Source organism: Salvelinus namaycush, chromosome 27 (genome assembly GCF_016432855.1).
Source record: "Salvelinus namaycush isolate Seneca chromosome 27, SaNama_1.0, whole genome shotgun sequence".
Lineage (NCBI taxonomy): Eukaryota > Metazoa > Chordata > Actinopteri > Salmoniformes > Salmonidae > Salvelinus > Salvelinus namaycush.
The window spans coordinates 25,754,800-25,771,603 of NC_052333.1; the positions used below are offsets into that span (position 1 = coordinate 25,754,800).

Genomic DNA, 16,804 nt, shown 5'->3' on the forward strand with positions numbered 1-16,804 from the left:
GGCTTTTGTGCGGGCTTGTTTTTCTGTTTGTGGTGTTTGTTTATTCTTGTGGTGTCTGTTCCTGCTCAGTTTCGTCCTGTTTGTTGGACTGGGACTTTACGCGCCCTTGTGTGTGTGGCGTGACCGTCTCTGGTTATTTGGTATATTAAAAATCCACGTCTTTTGGAACTACCCTGCTCTCTGCGCCTGACTCCTTCACTCACCACTTTTGAAGTCCTGACAGTCCCTAGGTTGGGAACCCCTGATGTATGGTGACATCATTGGCCACATAGCAAACCGAGCGAGAGAGAGAGATACTAGTGTTTCAGTCAAATTATTATTGTGCATAATATGGGTCATCATTTAGACTTGTTTATTGAAGACAGTGTATAAAACATTAACGGACAGTCAGATAATGTATTGACAGGTAGGCTAATATAAGGCAGCTGTATGAACACAAGTTCAAATTAGGAACTATTGCCACAACAACAGAGTTCAGTTGACCCAAATAAATGACAATACATTTGAATGCTTTTACTGTGAATTTAGTTTCCCATCTATTCATAATACATGATTTCCTTGCTTTACTTGGTCCACTTGAATGAGTCTGGTTGCTGAGAAAGTGGGAACGAACCTCTTCTCCACAGTTTTAACCACCAAACTCCACTTCTCACCCACCTAACCTCCCTTCAAATTGTTGGCCGTGTCAAGAATCAACCCCTAGCCCCTACCCCTTGGCACTTGTGTTGATCAGAATAAATTGGACAGGTCTAAGAAATGTTTGGCAAAACATTCCACCTTGCCTCTCATAGAGCAAGGTGGAGCTACAGCCATATTGCTTGTACCTATCCAGTTCTAAAAAGGAGTTAGAGCAGGGGTGGTCAGACTTTTTACTGAATAGCTACTGGGTCTGCAGGCTTTTATTCCATCCCTGCTCTAACATACCTGGTTTAGCTAATTAGGCCAATGATCAGCAGTTGATTAGTAGAATCGGATATATTAGAGCAGGGTAGGAACACCCAGGAATACTACACACCCAGTAGCACTCAAGGACTGGGAGTAAGGGTAATTTCTGGACAGGTTCCCCACCTCTCCCCTTCCCCAAGCTTTAGGGAAGACTCCTCTCCTCCTCCTCTTTGCACTGACTCAAAACCTCCTGCATCTTGGCTTGGATGTCCTCCACACGCTTGGTCCACTTCTCTCGCACCTTGTCCTCGTCGTCCTCTGTCACCGCTGTGTAGGCCATGAGGGCGATCAGGCCGATGTGGAACAGGTGTCCCACCTGCGAGCACCAGTGCTCCATGACCCTGCGGTTTCCGTTGCAGTGCTCCAGGTACACCTTCAGCAGGGGCCTTCCGAACACCGACCCGGTGCCCATTACGCCCCGGTAGTACACGTCCAGGCTCAGGTCGCTCTTGTCCCTCTCATAGACCCACTCGAAGTTGGCCATGTGGCGCCGCGCTCCCTCTGGGTCCTTCCTCACCAGCGCCACCATGGAGCTGAAGGCGGCATACTGGTGCTTGATGTACTCCTCGTACTTACCAAATGTCTCATTGACCTCGTCCACACGGATCTGCCGCAGGCACTGGCGGTTCTTCGCAGAGATGCTCTCCAGCTTGCCGTGCACCACCTGGAAGTCCTTGTCCAGGGCGTGCGCCTCATCGCCCACCAGGCCTATGCGCACCACCCCCACCAGGGAGGAGACGATGCCGAAGAGGGGGTTGATGGACGAGGCGAAAGAGGATACCTTCTCCACGCAGCCCAGCACCTTGACCGCTGTCTTTCTGATCTGCCCGGCGTCAGCCATCGCTGTGAGCTTCTGACTCTGACAAACAGTGAGCAAGACAGACAGAGAGAGAGAGAGAGAGAGAGAGAGAAAAAGATAGAGAAAGAAGAAGAGAAAGGAGAGAAAGAGCAGACACTGTCAGGCTGTTGTGAGAGTAGACAATGAACTGAACTGTTTCTGTTTTTATTGTAGATGGGGGATTGACCAATGTTTCAGTAGAATTCCAATCTTATTACTTTTAATGCTGCAGGCAAAATCAGGCATCTTAGTTCTCAAGTTACATTCTACACATGCATTATGTCACTGTGTGTCTTTTAGCTTCAGGTATCAAGTTACAGTCATAATACTCCTGAGTGACACCACTCATAAAGCCCCTAGTTGTGTAGTAAGCAACAAGTCTATAGGCCAGGGCAACAAGTCCCTAATTACTTAGGTTTAGAAGCCAAGATGAACTGTTATTTCTTATTTGAAAGAGAAAGAGAGACAATGCCATTCTAAGATAAACATATATTTCATTATCAAACTTTTCATTTTCATATTAATGACTATGAGCGATCAGTTTTAAATCAAGTAGAGTATTTCATTCAAATACAGGGCATAGAATGCTTCTAAATTCAAAACCCCACACAGACATTTATTTGGGTAACTGGTTTAAAGGGAGTGGCTGCTGTCCTGTGTGTGTACACCAACTGATCTGTTTGGCTGTGGCCAAACGCTCTTACTCATCATGCCCAAGCCAGCAATGAAGAAAAAAATCAGGAAGACCAGTGGGTGTCTACAGGGTACGTTAAGTATGATCATTGACCTCCTATTACAGTGCAAGTTTTCTAAAGATTAACAAAATGATGAAGGCACATGCCAATCTTCATCAATTCAGAGATCCTTTTGCCATTAGTAAATCACATTCATTTTGGTCTAACTAAATTCATTTCCTGTATCTCCAACCACAAACATGTATCATGAACCACTGATTTCCCTTTTGAATTAAATACATCTAAACAGAGTTCCTTTTCAGATAACCCCCCAAAAGATAATATAAAGCCATTGAGGCTGCATTTCTTATTTTTACCTGCGTTCAAGCTATTGTTATACTTCTCTTCACACAAGCTGTCAGTATTTCCAAGCCACCATTTTCCAGGAGTCCCACAGTCTTGAGAAGCCCAGCCTACTTTCTGTCATATAAGGACAGAGGAACGAGGAAACATGACTCTTGTCCGGGCTGTGCTGATTGGATGGAGGGGAAAATGCAGCTGACTGCTTTATGGTTGTAACCCAAACAGAGGACAGGCAGGGTGTCTATTGTTTTAGGTATATCAAATACATCCACACCTTCAGTAGCAATAATTGTTTTATAGTGTTGTAGGGAATGTAGGGATATGGGTAGGGGGAATCCATCAGAATATAATATATCTATGTTCATCAATTTGCATGGCAATTCTTTATTTTCTGCTTTCACAGTACTCAACCAACACACCACACCACAACTTTATATATCTCTCTCTCTCTCACACACACTCACACACCAGTAGAGTAAAGTACTTAAGTAAAAATAATTTCAAGTACTACATAAGTATTTTTTTTTTTTATATCTGTTCTTTATTTTTGACAACTTTTACTACTACTCCACAACATTCCTAAAGAACAGAATGCACTTTTTGCTCCATACATTTTCCCTGACAACCAAAAGTACTTGTTACATTTTAAATGCTTAACAGGACAGGAAAATGGTCAAATTCACACACTTATCAAGAGAACATCCCTCGTCATCCCTACTGCCTATGGTCTGGTGGACTCACTAGACACAAATGCTTCGTTTGTAAATTATGTCTGAGTGTTGGAGTGTAAATGTTGGATCCGTAAATTTGAAAAAAAAAACAAGAAAATTGTGCTGTTTGGTTTACTTAATATAAGGAATGTGAAACGATTTATACCTTTACTTTTGCTACTTATGTCACGTTCTGACCATAGTTCTTTTGTGTTTTCTTTGTTTTAGTGTTGGTCAGGACGTGAGCTGAGTGGGCATTCTATGTTGTGTGTCTAGTTTTCCCGTTTCTATGTTTGGCCTGATATGGTTCTCAATCAGAGGCAGGTGTTAGTCATTGTCTCTGATTGGGAACCATATTTAGGTAGCCTGTTTTGTGTTGGGTTTTGTGGGTGGTTGTCTTCTGTCTTCGTGTGTCTGCACCAGACAGAACTGTTTCGGTTTTTTCACATTTGTTGTTTTGTATTTTTGTAGTGTTCACGTTTATTGTCTTTATTAAACATGATGAACACTAACCACGCTGCGTTTTGGTCCTCTCCTTTGTCCACAGAAGAAAGCCGATACAACTTAAGTATATTTAAAACAATACTCTTAGAATTTTACTCAAGTAGTATTTCACAGGGTGACTTTCACTTTTAATTAAGTCATTTTTTATTAAGATATCTTTACTTTGACTCAAGTACTGTATGACAGTTGGATACTTTTCCCACCGCTGAGACACACACAGACACACACGGACACACACACACAGACACACAGGACACTGCCGGTACACTCCCAGTGTCCTGTCCTATATTAGGAATAGAGAGAAGATGGGTCCTAAAACAAGCAGCCCTATGAGATCACAGGTTGGAAATACATTGTAAACCTTTATTACTCACTTTGCATGAAATGTATCTTATACCTGTGTAACTCTTATTACACTAGTAACAACAAAATATTGATATGCTACATTGTACTTCAGTTATTGAATTAGAATTGTACAGAAATGAAATTAAGCTGTTTTGAGAAACCGGGAACGTTACTCCTTAAACATGTGTAATTACAAAAACTGCTCAATCCATTAGTATGCCATTACAACGCAATCACTAAGTTAGTATGCAACAACACTGTAGTAATTACACTGTTACTACATAGGTATAAGAAAAGGTGCATGTCACCACTTTTTAACCTCATATTCATTATCCATTATCTCCAGCACCATACCAGTGACTACATTTGTTCTCTAGTAAAAACAATAAGATCGAAAAGTGTTACAGTTGAAAACATAAAGATACATAATTGGCCTTCTTCATAAAGGCTCATCAATGCTTATAACAACATACCTGTCTGCTTGCCCCCTTTTCTAATTTTCTCATCTATATTGATATATATATTCATTGTACAATTATAGCAAACAATGTCTCCATTATTTTACTCTTTAATTATGAAATGATTTCTGCCACTAAGAGTTTTAATGATGTAGCATTGCCATCGTGATGTGAAAATAAACATATTTGGCAGGACATTATCATTCACATTATATATTTCTATTTGGCACTAAGGCACATTTCATATCACACAAGCACAGCAATCATACCGAAACGTGACGAGACAGTGAACGATAAACATGAACTTGCTCAACATACAACCAAAAATATATGTAATTCCAACGCTATTGTGTATTGAATTTCAAACCACTCTTAATGGTTACACAGTTGCCTGCGTAGTTATGAATGAGGTAGACTTTGATTTATCTATCTGTGTTCACTTGCGTAGGTGTGTGTGTGCATACCTAAGCGTGTACATGTACTGTCTGTGTTTGTGTATGTGTCTAGTGTGTGTGCATGCCTATGTGTGTGTGTGTGTGTGTGTGTGTGTGTGTGTGTGTGTGCATGCGTATGGAACAGAATATGGAAAAATATGACCTTGGTATCCTGTAATCCGAACCATCAATTTATACGTTTTAAGTTTGTTCACAGACTGTATTGAACACCAAGGAAACATTTTCCGATGAAATTGACCCCAACTCCCAACTGTTCACTGTGTTGCCTAAATCAGGTAGGCACATTCCTTCATGGGATGGGAGGTTGTTTTTCTTTTCCTGTTTATACTAATTTATTTTTACTTAAACTCTGTATGTATTTCTTACTTGTGTTTTTTGATTGAGTGGCAGCCCACGGGTATATTTTAAATAAACAGAATATAATAATTGAAATGGATAATGCACCTGTATTGCTGCTAATCTAAAACTAAAGCACCAAACAAAGATTCATTTGTGCTTCCTTTTCTTACCCCCAAACTCAGTCCCCATTTATATAACTGAAGAATCAGATATGGCAAAGGAGTCCCCAGGATGTGGAATATGTTTATCAAGCTGATTGTCCTTTTGGGGTGAGTATCTTGTTTCAAAGGTAGTCAGGGGTTGTGTCTCAATAGTCTTGAATAGTTTAAGGAGACAATGTCATTAGCACTGATCTGAAATGACTGGAGGGGACAAAGCAATATAGTAGAGGCCAATTTAAGCCTTGTGTAGTTATAAAGTAAAGGATATAAGGAGAGGACAACATCCAGGAGAATTTAGACACAACCCTTAGAGAAGGAGTGTAAGAGTGGTGTGTCAGTTGTGAGTATAATTAGCTAACTTCAGGATTAGGTATTGACCTTTGACACCAAACTAATTACCCACCAGGGCTGTTTGCTTGAGCAACAGTGCCATCCAGAGGCCCGAGTACGACGACATAGTCCAGCCCCACGAGTTTGTCAACCCCTCCTGGATGGCGGGCCTCCCGGACAGCTGCCTGCTGGTCACCATGGCCATCTACAGCGGCACCTTGGCCGAGTGCCAGTCCTGTAGCCTGGCGTCGCAGCTCCAGGCCGGTGTGCGCTTCCTGGAAGTGCGTGTGTGCCATGTGCGTGGCAACCTCACCATCCACCACGGCGTGTCTTACCTGTGGGCGCACTTCGGCGACGTGCTGGAGGGCGTGGCCAACTTCCTAAGTGAGTACCCCAGCGAGATGGTGCTGGTGCGGCTCAAGGAGTTCAGTGAGACCTTCGACCTCTACAGGCGGTAGTCAGCTACATCCACCTCTATGCCGACTGGGGCCTGCTGTGGAACAGTCGGCCCATGCCCACTGTGGGACAGAACAGAGGGAAGCTCATTGTCCTGCAGGACTTTTGCTGGACACCATGGCCATCTACAGCGGCACCTTGGCCGAGTGCCAGTCCTGTAGCCTGGCGTCGTAGCTCCAGGCCGGTGTGCGCTTCCTGGAAGTGCGTGTGTGCAGCAAATCAACGCCCACCTGTACCTGACGGCACAGATAGGGCAAAGCAGGCGCTTCGGAATCATCACCATGGACTTCCCCGCCGCTCCCCTCCTTCAAATGATCATCAACTTCAACTGAGAGAGAGGTACCTCATCTACCAAGCCTGCTACCATACAATCAACATAGATACAATCAAATGAAAATTGCTGGGACTACATAAGAACTGGGAGTCCATTTTGCATATTGTATGCTTGTTTTCACTATGCCTTGCCACTTAACTAAGTAGTTGTCTCTTGACGTTCCATCAAGAGCCATGAGGCTGAGAGAAATTATCATTTTTAAAGCAACATTTTCTGCTATTCTATACATTTTGTCATGAGGTGGAGAGAATTTGCCATTTTAAAGTGAATTGCCTGCAATTCTACACATTTTGCCATGATTTATGTGTTCATATGCTATCGGGAGGTTCCTCAACCTCTGGGGGGGTTGGGGGCCCAGGACACATGCGCTGCGTGCCCGTTTCGGTAATCTGGTGGTTCTAGTGTTAATTTGCCTATTCTCCCCAGGTTAACGGGATAGACACTGTGCTGATTCCCATTTTGGTGGTGCCCATTTCGGTGGTGCCCTTTTTCAAACTGTTGAAAAAGCAAAAGCAGGAAAAGGCAGTTGTGGTACAAGAGGCCGTAGTTTCAGAGGCAGCTGCAGTTTCAGAGGCAACTACTGTTCCAGAGGCAGGCGTTTGAGAGGTTATTGCAGCCACAGTTACAGAGGCTGCCATTTCTGAGACTGCTGCACTCTAAAAATTAGGGCTTCAACAAAGGTTCTTCTAAGATCCTCAAAGTTCTTTGAAGAACCTTAGTGTTCTTGGCACTGAAAATTGTCCTCAAAAGGTTCTTCCAAGAACCCCATAGGAGGTGGTGTTTATCGAGGAATCTCCTTAGTTGGGGGGGGGGGGGGGGGGGGTGGGTTCTAGCAGGAACCTCTCTGCCCAACTGAAATATTTGGATTTGAATTAGAAAGGACAGCAGGTGCAGGCACTTATGTGAAACATTTAAAGATCTCAATTTAAGGTAGGGTTTGTCCATTATATGATCTAAATTTATATTGTTTTATGATGATACCATCTATGTTTTCATATTTGTGCAAATCTTTCTAAAACAGAAAATGGACACAATTCAATGGCTATCAATCAACCAACAGAAGTAAGAATATGTAGGCTATAAGAATATGTTGAAGGATAGCTGTATTGGGTGCAGTTGACTGAACTGTTCACTTTTGTGTCTGTAGGTATACAGACAAGGAGGCATACAAAGGTATGTCAATTGGCATCGGTATGTTATGCAGATCACATTTACCATCCTCCTCCGATACTTCTTCAATGAATATCCCATCGGATGTGTATGAAAACCATTTTCAAACGTTTTTTTTCATTCACATTTACCACAAAAACCAAGGTATGAATACTGTTGTGTGCATGCTTTGTTAATCATCTGTATACTTACTATTTTTTGGATTCAGAAGACCATATTCCATACAACTCTGAATATTACTGCAAAATCATTCTGGCTATGGATACGGAGAACATCAACACGCCAGATAATATACCCATTGGACTTGGGGCTTTGCTGGGGATTCACCTAATTTTTTATTTAAAGTCATAATAAACACTGACAACTAAAATGTTGTGTTATTGTTATGCATATTCTTATTATTCTTCTTATTAATAATAGGGGGGGTTGTTAAAAAATGAACCCCAAAAGGTTCTTAAAAGGGTTCTTCGAGGATCCATTAAAAGGGGTTCTTCAAAGAATTTATAGGGGTTGCCCTACAGTTTCTATTTGAAGAAGAACCCCTAAAGGATACTCCAGAAACCTTTTATTTTTCGTGTGTTCCTGAGGCTGTCGTTTCAGAGGCTGTTGCAGCTGCAGTTCCAGAGTCTGCCGTTTCAGAGGATGTAGCAGTCGCAGTTACAGAGGCTAGCATTTCAAAGGTGATTGCAGTTGCGGCTCCAAAAGTTGCCGTGCCCGAGGTGGCAGCTACAGCTCCAGAGTTGGCAGCTCCAGAGGCTGCCCCAGTGGCTGAGGCTACCCCAGAGGTGGCTGCCACACCAGAGGCGACTAAGGGAAGAAAAAAAAAGCAGTTCCACTCACAGAGAACCAGAAAAAAGACAGAGAACCCCGCGTTTGAGCACTTAATGTCATTACTAGATGCTCACAGAACAGTTTACTCTGTTTGACTCCTGGCAATAACAGTAAATCAATTATTGGGATCTGTTTTGAAAGTGGAAGAAGTAGTTATTTAATGACAAACTCATGGTTGTACATTGTATTCTACTCTTTCATTTTGTAATTTCATTATTTCCATATGCATATGATGCATGTCACTTTCACTGCAAGTTGATATGAAGAGTAGTTACTGTGCGCAGTGCAAATGCCTGTGATGGAGCCATTAACTTGGTCTTGGTTTCCAGGTGTAGGTACCATCGACTGATTTACTTCAGTTTCTCTTTAAGCAATGTTAAGAGCTGAGATATTGGTGGACAGGACATCGTACAATACGTATCAAATCGGACAAAAATTGTCAGGAAATTAAATATTTGATTTTAACAGCACAAAACATGTAACAAAGGATAGGGTAAAACAAAAAGGTATTTCCCACAGCTCTTCATTGATATACAGTATCGAAATACCTCCTAAGGAGCTTGACAAAGCACAGACCTTTGTAGGAGCCGAGTGCCGAAAGTAGTTAAGGAAACTGCCCCTCTGTGCTCCATTTCCCTTAATTCTCACCCTTGAAGATCTGAGTGGATTGGATATGTGTAAGCAATGAATGCACCTTTATCTATCAAATTGCTATATGGAGCTATTAGCATATTTCTTACACATACAGTATGTCTTTAGATCCAGAATTGATGTGGTCCCCGTATATCACCATATCCAGCTACAACAAAACCAGCAGAATGTGCAGTGTACCCTTCAGAAATATGGATGACCAATTAATCACTAAATGTTGAGGCCTGGCCAGCGAAGCCATTTAAAAACCTGGTTGGCTAGCTGGGACAGTAAAATGCATAACAGATCAAATTTTACATCCACGCTACCTCTGAAGAGAAAGCAACATCCTCAAAGATTTTCCACAGCTTGAGAAACAATGGAAGTTTTATTTTATTCAAATTGCACAGCTCATTACTATAATGAACAAAAAATATAAACGCAACATGTAAAGTGTTGGTCCCATGTTTCATAAGCAGAAATAAAAGATCCCAGAAATGTTCCATACGCACAAAAAGCTTCTCAAATTTGTTTACATCCCTGTTAGTGATTTCCCCTTGGCCAAAACAATCCATCCACCTGACAGGTGTGGCATATCAAGAAGCTGAATAAACAGCATGATTACACAGGTGCACCTTGTGCTGGGGACAATAAAAGGCCACTTTAAAATGTGAAGTTTTGTCACACAATGCTACAGATGTCTCAAGTTGAGGGAGCGTGCAATTGGCATGCTGACTGCAGGAATGTACACCAGAACTGTTGCCAGAGAATTTAATGTTAATTTCTATAACATAAACCACCTCCAAAGTAATTTTAAAGAATGTGGCAGTACGTCCAACCGGGCCTCACAGCCGCAGACCACGTGTAACCATGCCAGCCCAGGACCTCCATATCTGGCTTCTTCATCTGCGGTATTGTCTGAGACCAGCCACCCGGACAGCTGAGGAAACTGTGGGTTTGCACAAAGAATTTCTGCACAAACTGTCTCCGGGAAGCTCATCGGCGTGCTTGTTGTCCTCACCAAGGTCTTGACCTGACTGAAGTTTGGCGTCGTAACCGACTTCAGTAGGCAAATGCTCACCTTCGATGGACACTGGCACTCTAGAGAAGTGTGCTCTTCATGGATTAATCCTGGTTTCAAACGTACCGAGCAGATGGCAGAACGCGTGTATGGCAATGTTTAGGCGAGTGGTTTGCTTATGTCAACGTTGTGAACAGAGTACCCTATGGTGGCGGTGGAGTTCTGGTACGGGCAGGCATAAGCTACAAATACAATTGCATTTTATCGATGGCAATTTGAATGTATAGAGATACCGTGACAAGATCCTGAGGCCCATTGTCGTGCCATTCTTCAGCCGCCATCACCTCATACATGATAATGCCTGGCCATGTCGCAAGGATCTGTACACAATTCCCGGAAACTGAAAATGTCCCAGTTTTTTTGGCCTGCATACTCATCAGACATGTCACTCATTGAGCATGTTTTGGGATGCTCTGGATCAAGGTGTATGACTGTGTTCCAGTTCCAGCAACTTCTCACAGCCATCGAAGAGGAGTGGGACAACATTCCACAGGCCACAATTAACAGTCTGATCAACTCTATGCGAAGGGTGTGTTGCACTGCATGAGGCAAATGGTGGTCACACCAGATACTGACTGGTTTTCTGACCCACGCCCCTTTTTTTTAAGGTATCTGTGACCAACAGACGCATATCTGTATTCCTAGTCATGTGAAATCCATAGATTAGGTCCTAATTAATATATTTCAATTGACTGATTTCCTTATATGAACTCAGTAAAATCTTTAAAATTGTTATGTTCATATTTTTGTTAAGTGTACAATTTCAATAAGTCTCTCCGTCATCACTGTATATGATCATGTTTATTCACAGATGACAGTAGGAGTTTCTGGCTCCTTCAAAAAGATACCAACTCTTCCCCCAAAATCCAATAGAGACATATACCAAACTGGTCAGGTTGAAGCGTCGCCACCACACGGCAATTCCACCAAGCGCACCAAATGTGTTTTCTAACATCTAAAAACCGAGGGAAAGCTTAGGGTTGGATTGACATGATTTAAGAACAGGTCACTGTCCCACCCTTGGAAACATACAAGATGAAGAAAATATCGACACCACAAGGGAAACTTTCCTCTTATTCCCAGACTATTGATCATTGGTGGTTCAAGGTGTAATATGAAAAATACCGCCACATGAAATTGCATTTAAACAGTATTTCCCATGAAACCATATTGTGTCTGTTAACCATGTGATTTCCTATGCAGCCAAGAACCAACATAATATAAAATAGTCCCACCAAAATGATGGTTTAAATCAGAAATGTTTTAAGTATCACAAATCCAGGGAGGCCAACAAATAAGGGTGAACAAAAAGGAAAGTCAGTGCTAGCATCTCCAAGGATGGGTCTATGAGGTGTATAACCCCTCCCCCACTGCAAGGGTATAGTATGACCCCCGTTGTTGAGGGAACCTTGTGGACTGTACTACTCTAATCTTCAGGGGGAGGGCTATGCCACCAAGCCTCCTGTTACGGTTCTTAGAAGCCGTATTTTGCCTGTGTTTGCCGGCGAGTCAGCTTGTTGTCGGCCCAGCTGTTCTTCAGCTCCAGCTCTCGCTCCTTTGCCTATAGGTGATAAGAATTAGAACAAGTTCGCTCAAACTGACACATGCTTGTAAACATCCCATATCTGGTTAAATTTAGGTATGTTGATGTGAAGCCAATAATCATGCATGTTGATTGTTTAAAAAATTGCAAGTGATAGGTGTGCCAAGTCATGCATGGTCAGTTGGTGCCAAACTGGAGAAAACCTGTTTTTTTTCTCAACAGAAGAGAGGTCCAACTTGTCCAGTGGGAACACATATTATTTATTTTTCTCCCGTTTGTGTCTACTGAATGGGACCTTGGTGTTAGATTCCAAGACAGTACTGTAACACGATCTAGCAATGTATACGTACTCACCTGGTGGATGAGGTATGTGATCTGGTGCTTGCGTCGCTGTTGCCCTGTGGGTTGGTCTCCCTTTTTCTATAGAGGGAAGAGGTCAAGGAGTCAGACCAAACAAGGTTGAGAACAGATGACAAAATCCTCACCTATGCCACATGGAAAAAGTCCTGCCCCACCAACTCCACAGCTCTCGTTCCACTATTGCCTAATATTCCCCTACCCCATCATCACTACTACGATCCAGTTTCCAATACAGCGCCTAGCCCCTAACAACCCTAGCTCCTAACAACCCTATGTTCACAGATCTGGAAGGAGTGGACAAGTGTAAGCAATATCGGGACAGCTCCTGTGCAAATCTCCCTCACCTTGCTGAAGGACTTGCGCTCCTGCTTCTCCTCAGTCATGCTCTTGGTCATCCACTGCTGGTTGCCACTCAGCTGGTCATCACCCTTGATCTCCAGGAACTTCACCTCTTCCTTGCCCCTGTTCCTCTTCCCCTGCAGCCTCATGAACTGTAGCCAGAAAACATTATATACTCTTCTATATCTTGAAGCAGTAACCTCTAATCAATGTATGAACAACTCGACAATTAAAGATGTGATCAGGACAATATAAAACAAATCAATTTCAGTGATATACAGGATAATGTCAGACAAGCAGGACTTCCTGATTAATCGGGGGGGGGGGGGGGGGGGGGGGGGGGGGAGAACGTTCCTGATCAATAACAAGCCAATAAACCATTGTCAAGTCAAGAAACCTTCATACCGCTTCATCATCAAACAGGGCGGAGGAGCTAGGTTGCTCTGGCTCAGGCAACGCTGGGTCAGACTCAGGATCCTGGTAGTAAGCCTCATTGTAGTAGCCCTATCCAACAGAAGAATGTTTTTGTTAGCCTGTATCAACGCAACATGACAAAAGCATTACGCTATCCTGATGTGTCTCAATGGATAAAAACAAGAGAGATTTTACAGCGAAATGTTGTCTGCAAGAGCAACTCGTAGGGGTCAATAAGGATCCATTCTGGGCAGAGTATATCTGATGTTTGAACCTGTATATCAGCTTGGTAAGAGACTGATATATATCATTTGCTCTCTTCTAAAATAAGTTGTAGTTGGAGATTTGAGTAGGTAATGCACAGCAGGTCTATTTGTATTTGGTATATTGTGGAAGTTGAGTATTATTGTAGTTTATTTTGGTGTATTGGCAACATTGTTTTATATAATACATTGCAAAGCAATACAGTTTATATCTGTCCATCCATCTAGAGAGAAAGACAGCTATATCTATTAACCCAACATTTTCTCAGTACCTGAGGCTCTGCCGAGGGCTGTTGGTACACCCCTAGCTGTTGACCTCCCCAAGCTCCCTCTTGGTTCGCACTAAAGTCCAGAGGGGCGTCTGACTGGAAGGTACCACGCTGTATGCTTGCAGGAGCGGGTAGTAGGCCTGAGGTGGGGACAGGCTCCGGGTTCAGGTTGGGGATCACAGCGGGGAGAGGTTTGGCGCTCTCTCCCAGGGAGAAGTAGTTCTCTGGGGCCAGTTCCTCGTCACTTTCCTCAGCAGCTATCTGCCTCGCTAGCTGCAGGGCAGCCGACTTGGCTGCTGCTTTGATGGCGGAGGGGGATGCGCAAGCACTGGCGTGGCCCTGGGAGGACCCTAAAGAGGGCTTTGTGGTTTTCTTTGGCTCCGGCCGCTTGGTGAGGGTGTGAGGCACTAGGGCCCTCTGCATCTCCTTCACAACCACATTTTTGGGCTGAGGCAGGAGGGAGGAAAGGCCAGTGCCAGGGCCCTAAGAGAGAGATAGAGGTGGAAAGACAATGAGAAAGCATGTCTTCAAATCAAAGTTTTTTGTACACAGATTTACAGATGTTGTCGCAGGTGCAGCGAAATGCTTATGTTTCCTGTTCCAACCGTGCAGTAATACCTACAGTAGCAATAAAAAAAGTGAAAGAAAATAAATTATAGAATACAGTATATACATAAAGTGAGTGAAACACCATGCAAACATAATTAAAATGACCATTGTTCATGACTATGTACATAGGGCAGCAGTCTCTAGGGTGCAGGGTAGAGTACCGGGTGGTAGCTGGCTAGAACAGTGACTACGGTTCAGGGCTGTGTAGTGGGCGGAGGCCAGCTAGTGGTGACTTAGGTCAGGGGTTAGATCATGATATGTATGGTTGGAAAGGCCCATGTCCACATAGAGAATTTGTCATTGAGAATTATCTAAAATGCAAGTGCAGTGTCAGGTTACCTGGGGCAGGGATTTCTTTCTCCTTGGTTCATCTTCATCAGAGTCAGACTGTTGACAAGACATAGAATCATGTTGAAATCTCCACTTTTAATCCATTTAAAAACAAGCAAACAAGATATGTAATTGAATGTTTAAAATGTAGCCTAGGTATGAGCCTGTGGTCCTGTTACTTACATCTCTTTTTATCTCTGGTATAGTGATTTTGACAGGCTCTGTTCGCTTCTTCGGCTTAGGTAAATCGAAAAGTAACCCTCCTTTGAATGCTTGAGAACGGGTAACTGAGTCCTCGTTGCCATCGCTTGACACAGTGTTCCGTGATGATGCGTGTGTTGTCCCTTTTCTTGGTCGCACGTTTCCTAGTGCCTCTGAGGCAGATATTTTTGGGGTAGGAAGGCGTGCGAAAAGTCCCCCAGGTTTGCTCCCCGGGACTATGGAACTAGATGTTTCTGAATCACTGTCATCACTGCTTGCATACGCTACCAAAGACATTATTGATGTTTCTGCAGCAGCTTGTTCGCATAAGTAGCGGGTAAATACAGATATGGCTAACTAGCTATAGCTGCACCAACGACCCACTTTCCAAGCTCACAATAGTTAGCTACAATTGTTTGGCCAGAAAAGTATATGAGACGTATTGCATGAGAACAATTAAATTGTGGACAACCATTTAAAATTGGACCAACTTCATTGCTAGCTTTAAAATTGAATTTTAAAACAACTGGCTTGCCAAAGGCTAGCTAGCGAGGCTCAAGTCAAGTCGAGCCACACTGCAGGGTAATGTTTCAAACAAGCCGAGGATTGATTGACTCGAAGCTAACAAGGCCTCAGCAGGTCGTTTTAACAGAATTTTAATGTAAACGTTAAGCTAATTCTAGTTAACCGTTACATTTAATATTATGCAATCAATTTAGTCAATACCCCATGCTTTCTTTCCTCCACCAAAATAGCTATTTCTATCCAATAACATTAGCAATTGCTAGCATTTCCTTTTTGGGTCTCTAATGCCAATCATGGATAGATGCGTGCAAAACAGAAGTGTTCAAGCTGCTACTTATTGCGCAGCTTCGACGCAAATCTACCTTCTTCTTCTTGTGGTTTTCCGGCAGACGAGACGCTTTGTTGCATATTGCTGCCTTTCACAGTTTGGAAAATGCATTGCACATTTGTTCACAAAAAAAGTAAATTGCACTGCCTTCTAACCCTATATAAACATACCACTATCCCCAACACACTCCCACCACCCCCTCCCACTACATTGACCTCAACAGATCCTACACCAGTCCATCAGCCTGGGAGGCTGGAACACATTCTCTCAAAACCCCCTGTAGGTCTTCTTCGATGGAGTTTAACGGTGTTTGGCATCCAATGTTTCTGATCCCCAGCAAGACTACTCAGGGTTTTCAGGCACATAACATGCATTTTTCTCTCCTGTACTTGATCCAAAGGAGAAAGTACTCGGGCTTGTATTTCACAGTAGGTTCGGGTTTTCACCTTGTACCCTTCTTTCTGCCTCACTTCTTCTCACCATCCACTCTCTTCCAACCCCAGTCCTCCGACATTGATGACTTTCATCTCCGTGTGGGACTTCAGGAAATTCAGAATCGAGCTGCCCGCTGCAGCTTTTTCTTCTTCTTCAAGTTTTATTGGCGAATCACACCCAACTGACAGGTGCATTCTGACCCTGTCAGAAAACCTTTCCCTTCTAGATCATACATTTCATAAAATAATACATATTCAACTGTTTCCTCTACCATAAAGCCATTATACATTCAAAGATTAATTAATTCCTGTATGGCCTAATCTCATCCCACACAACATAACTTCCTCCCTTCTGTTCCTATTATATGACACTATGTCCCGTACAGATTTCCTTGTACTATAAAACTGTCTGCCATTACTACTTTCATCCCATTGTCTCTGCCAGCAATCAAACCCATTTTTCTGAATCAATGTTTTAATTTCCCCTTTACCTAACTGCACCTGTATATCCACAATATTATTTTTCACTGCTCTTTTTGTATTATATCTACTAAACTTCTGTATG

At 42.9% G+C, this 16,804-nt stretch overlaps 2 protein-coding genes and 1 pseudogene across 2 annotated transcripts; 1 reads left to right on the plus strand and 2 right to left on the minus strand.

Moving 5' to 3' along the window:
• Positions 1-329: 329 nt before the first annotated feature.
• Positions 330-2,928, minus strand: LOC120022479 (protein rapunzel-like). The gene is made up of 2 exons (XM_038966399.1): positions 2,835-2,928; positions 330-1,804 (listed from the first exon to the last, which is right to left on the minus strand). Exon 2 carries the CDS (start codon positions 1,784-1,786, stop codon positions 1,088-1,090), a length of 699 nt encoding a protein of 232 aa, XP_038822327.1. The 5' UTR covers positions 1,787-1,804; positions 2,835-2,928; the 3' UTR covers positions 330-1,087.
• A 2,943-nt stretch (positions 2,929-5,871) lies between these two features.
• LOC120022307 lies at positions 5,872-6,910 on the plus strand (annotated as a pseudogene).
• A 4,496-nt stretch (positions 6,911-11,406) lies between these two features.
• LOC120022691 (proline-rich protein PRCC-like) lies at positions 11,407-15,929 on the minus strand. Its single transcript, XM_038966674.1, has 7 exons — positions 14,935-15,929; positions 14,761-14,808; positions 13,816-14,295; positions 13,272-13,370; positions 12,872-13,018; positions 12,522-12,587; positions 11,407-12,185 (listed from the first exon to the last, which is right to left on the minus strand). Exons 1-7 carry the CDS (start codon positions 15,247-15,249, stop codon positions 12,099-12,101), a joined length of 1,242 nt encoding a protein of 413 aa, XP_038822602.1. The 5' UTR covers positions 15,250-15,929; the 3' UTR covers positions 11,407-12,098.
• Between the last annotated feature and the right edge of the window lie 875 nt (positions 15,930-16,804).

What these genes read in the sequence shown, in the direction of transcription:
- LOC120022479 (XM_038966399.1), bottom strand. Translation starts at nt 1,786, where the DNA reads ATGGCTGACGCCGGGCAGATCAGAAAGACAGCGGTCAAGGTGCTGGGC.
- LOC120022691 (XM_038966674.1), bottom strand. Translation starts at nt 15,249, where the DNA reads ATGTCTTTGGTAGCGTATGCAAGCAGTGATGACAGTGATTCAGAAACA. An exon ending in AGCCCTCGGCAGAGCCTCAG is followed by an intron (nt 13,371 to 13,815) that starts GTACTGAGAAAA and finishes TCTGTTGGATAG; the next exon opens with GGCTACTACAATGAGGCTTA. An exon ending in CCCTGTTTGATGATGAAGCG is followed by an intron (nt 13,019 to 13,271) that starts GTATGAAGGTTT and finishes TTCTGGCTACAG; the next exon opens with TTCATGAGGCTGCAGGGGAA.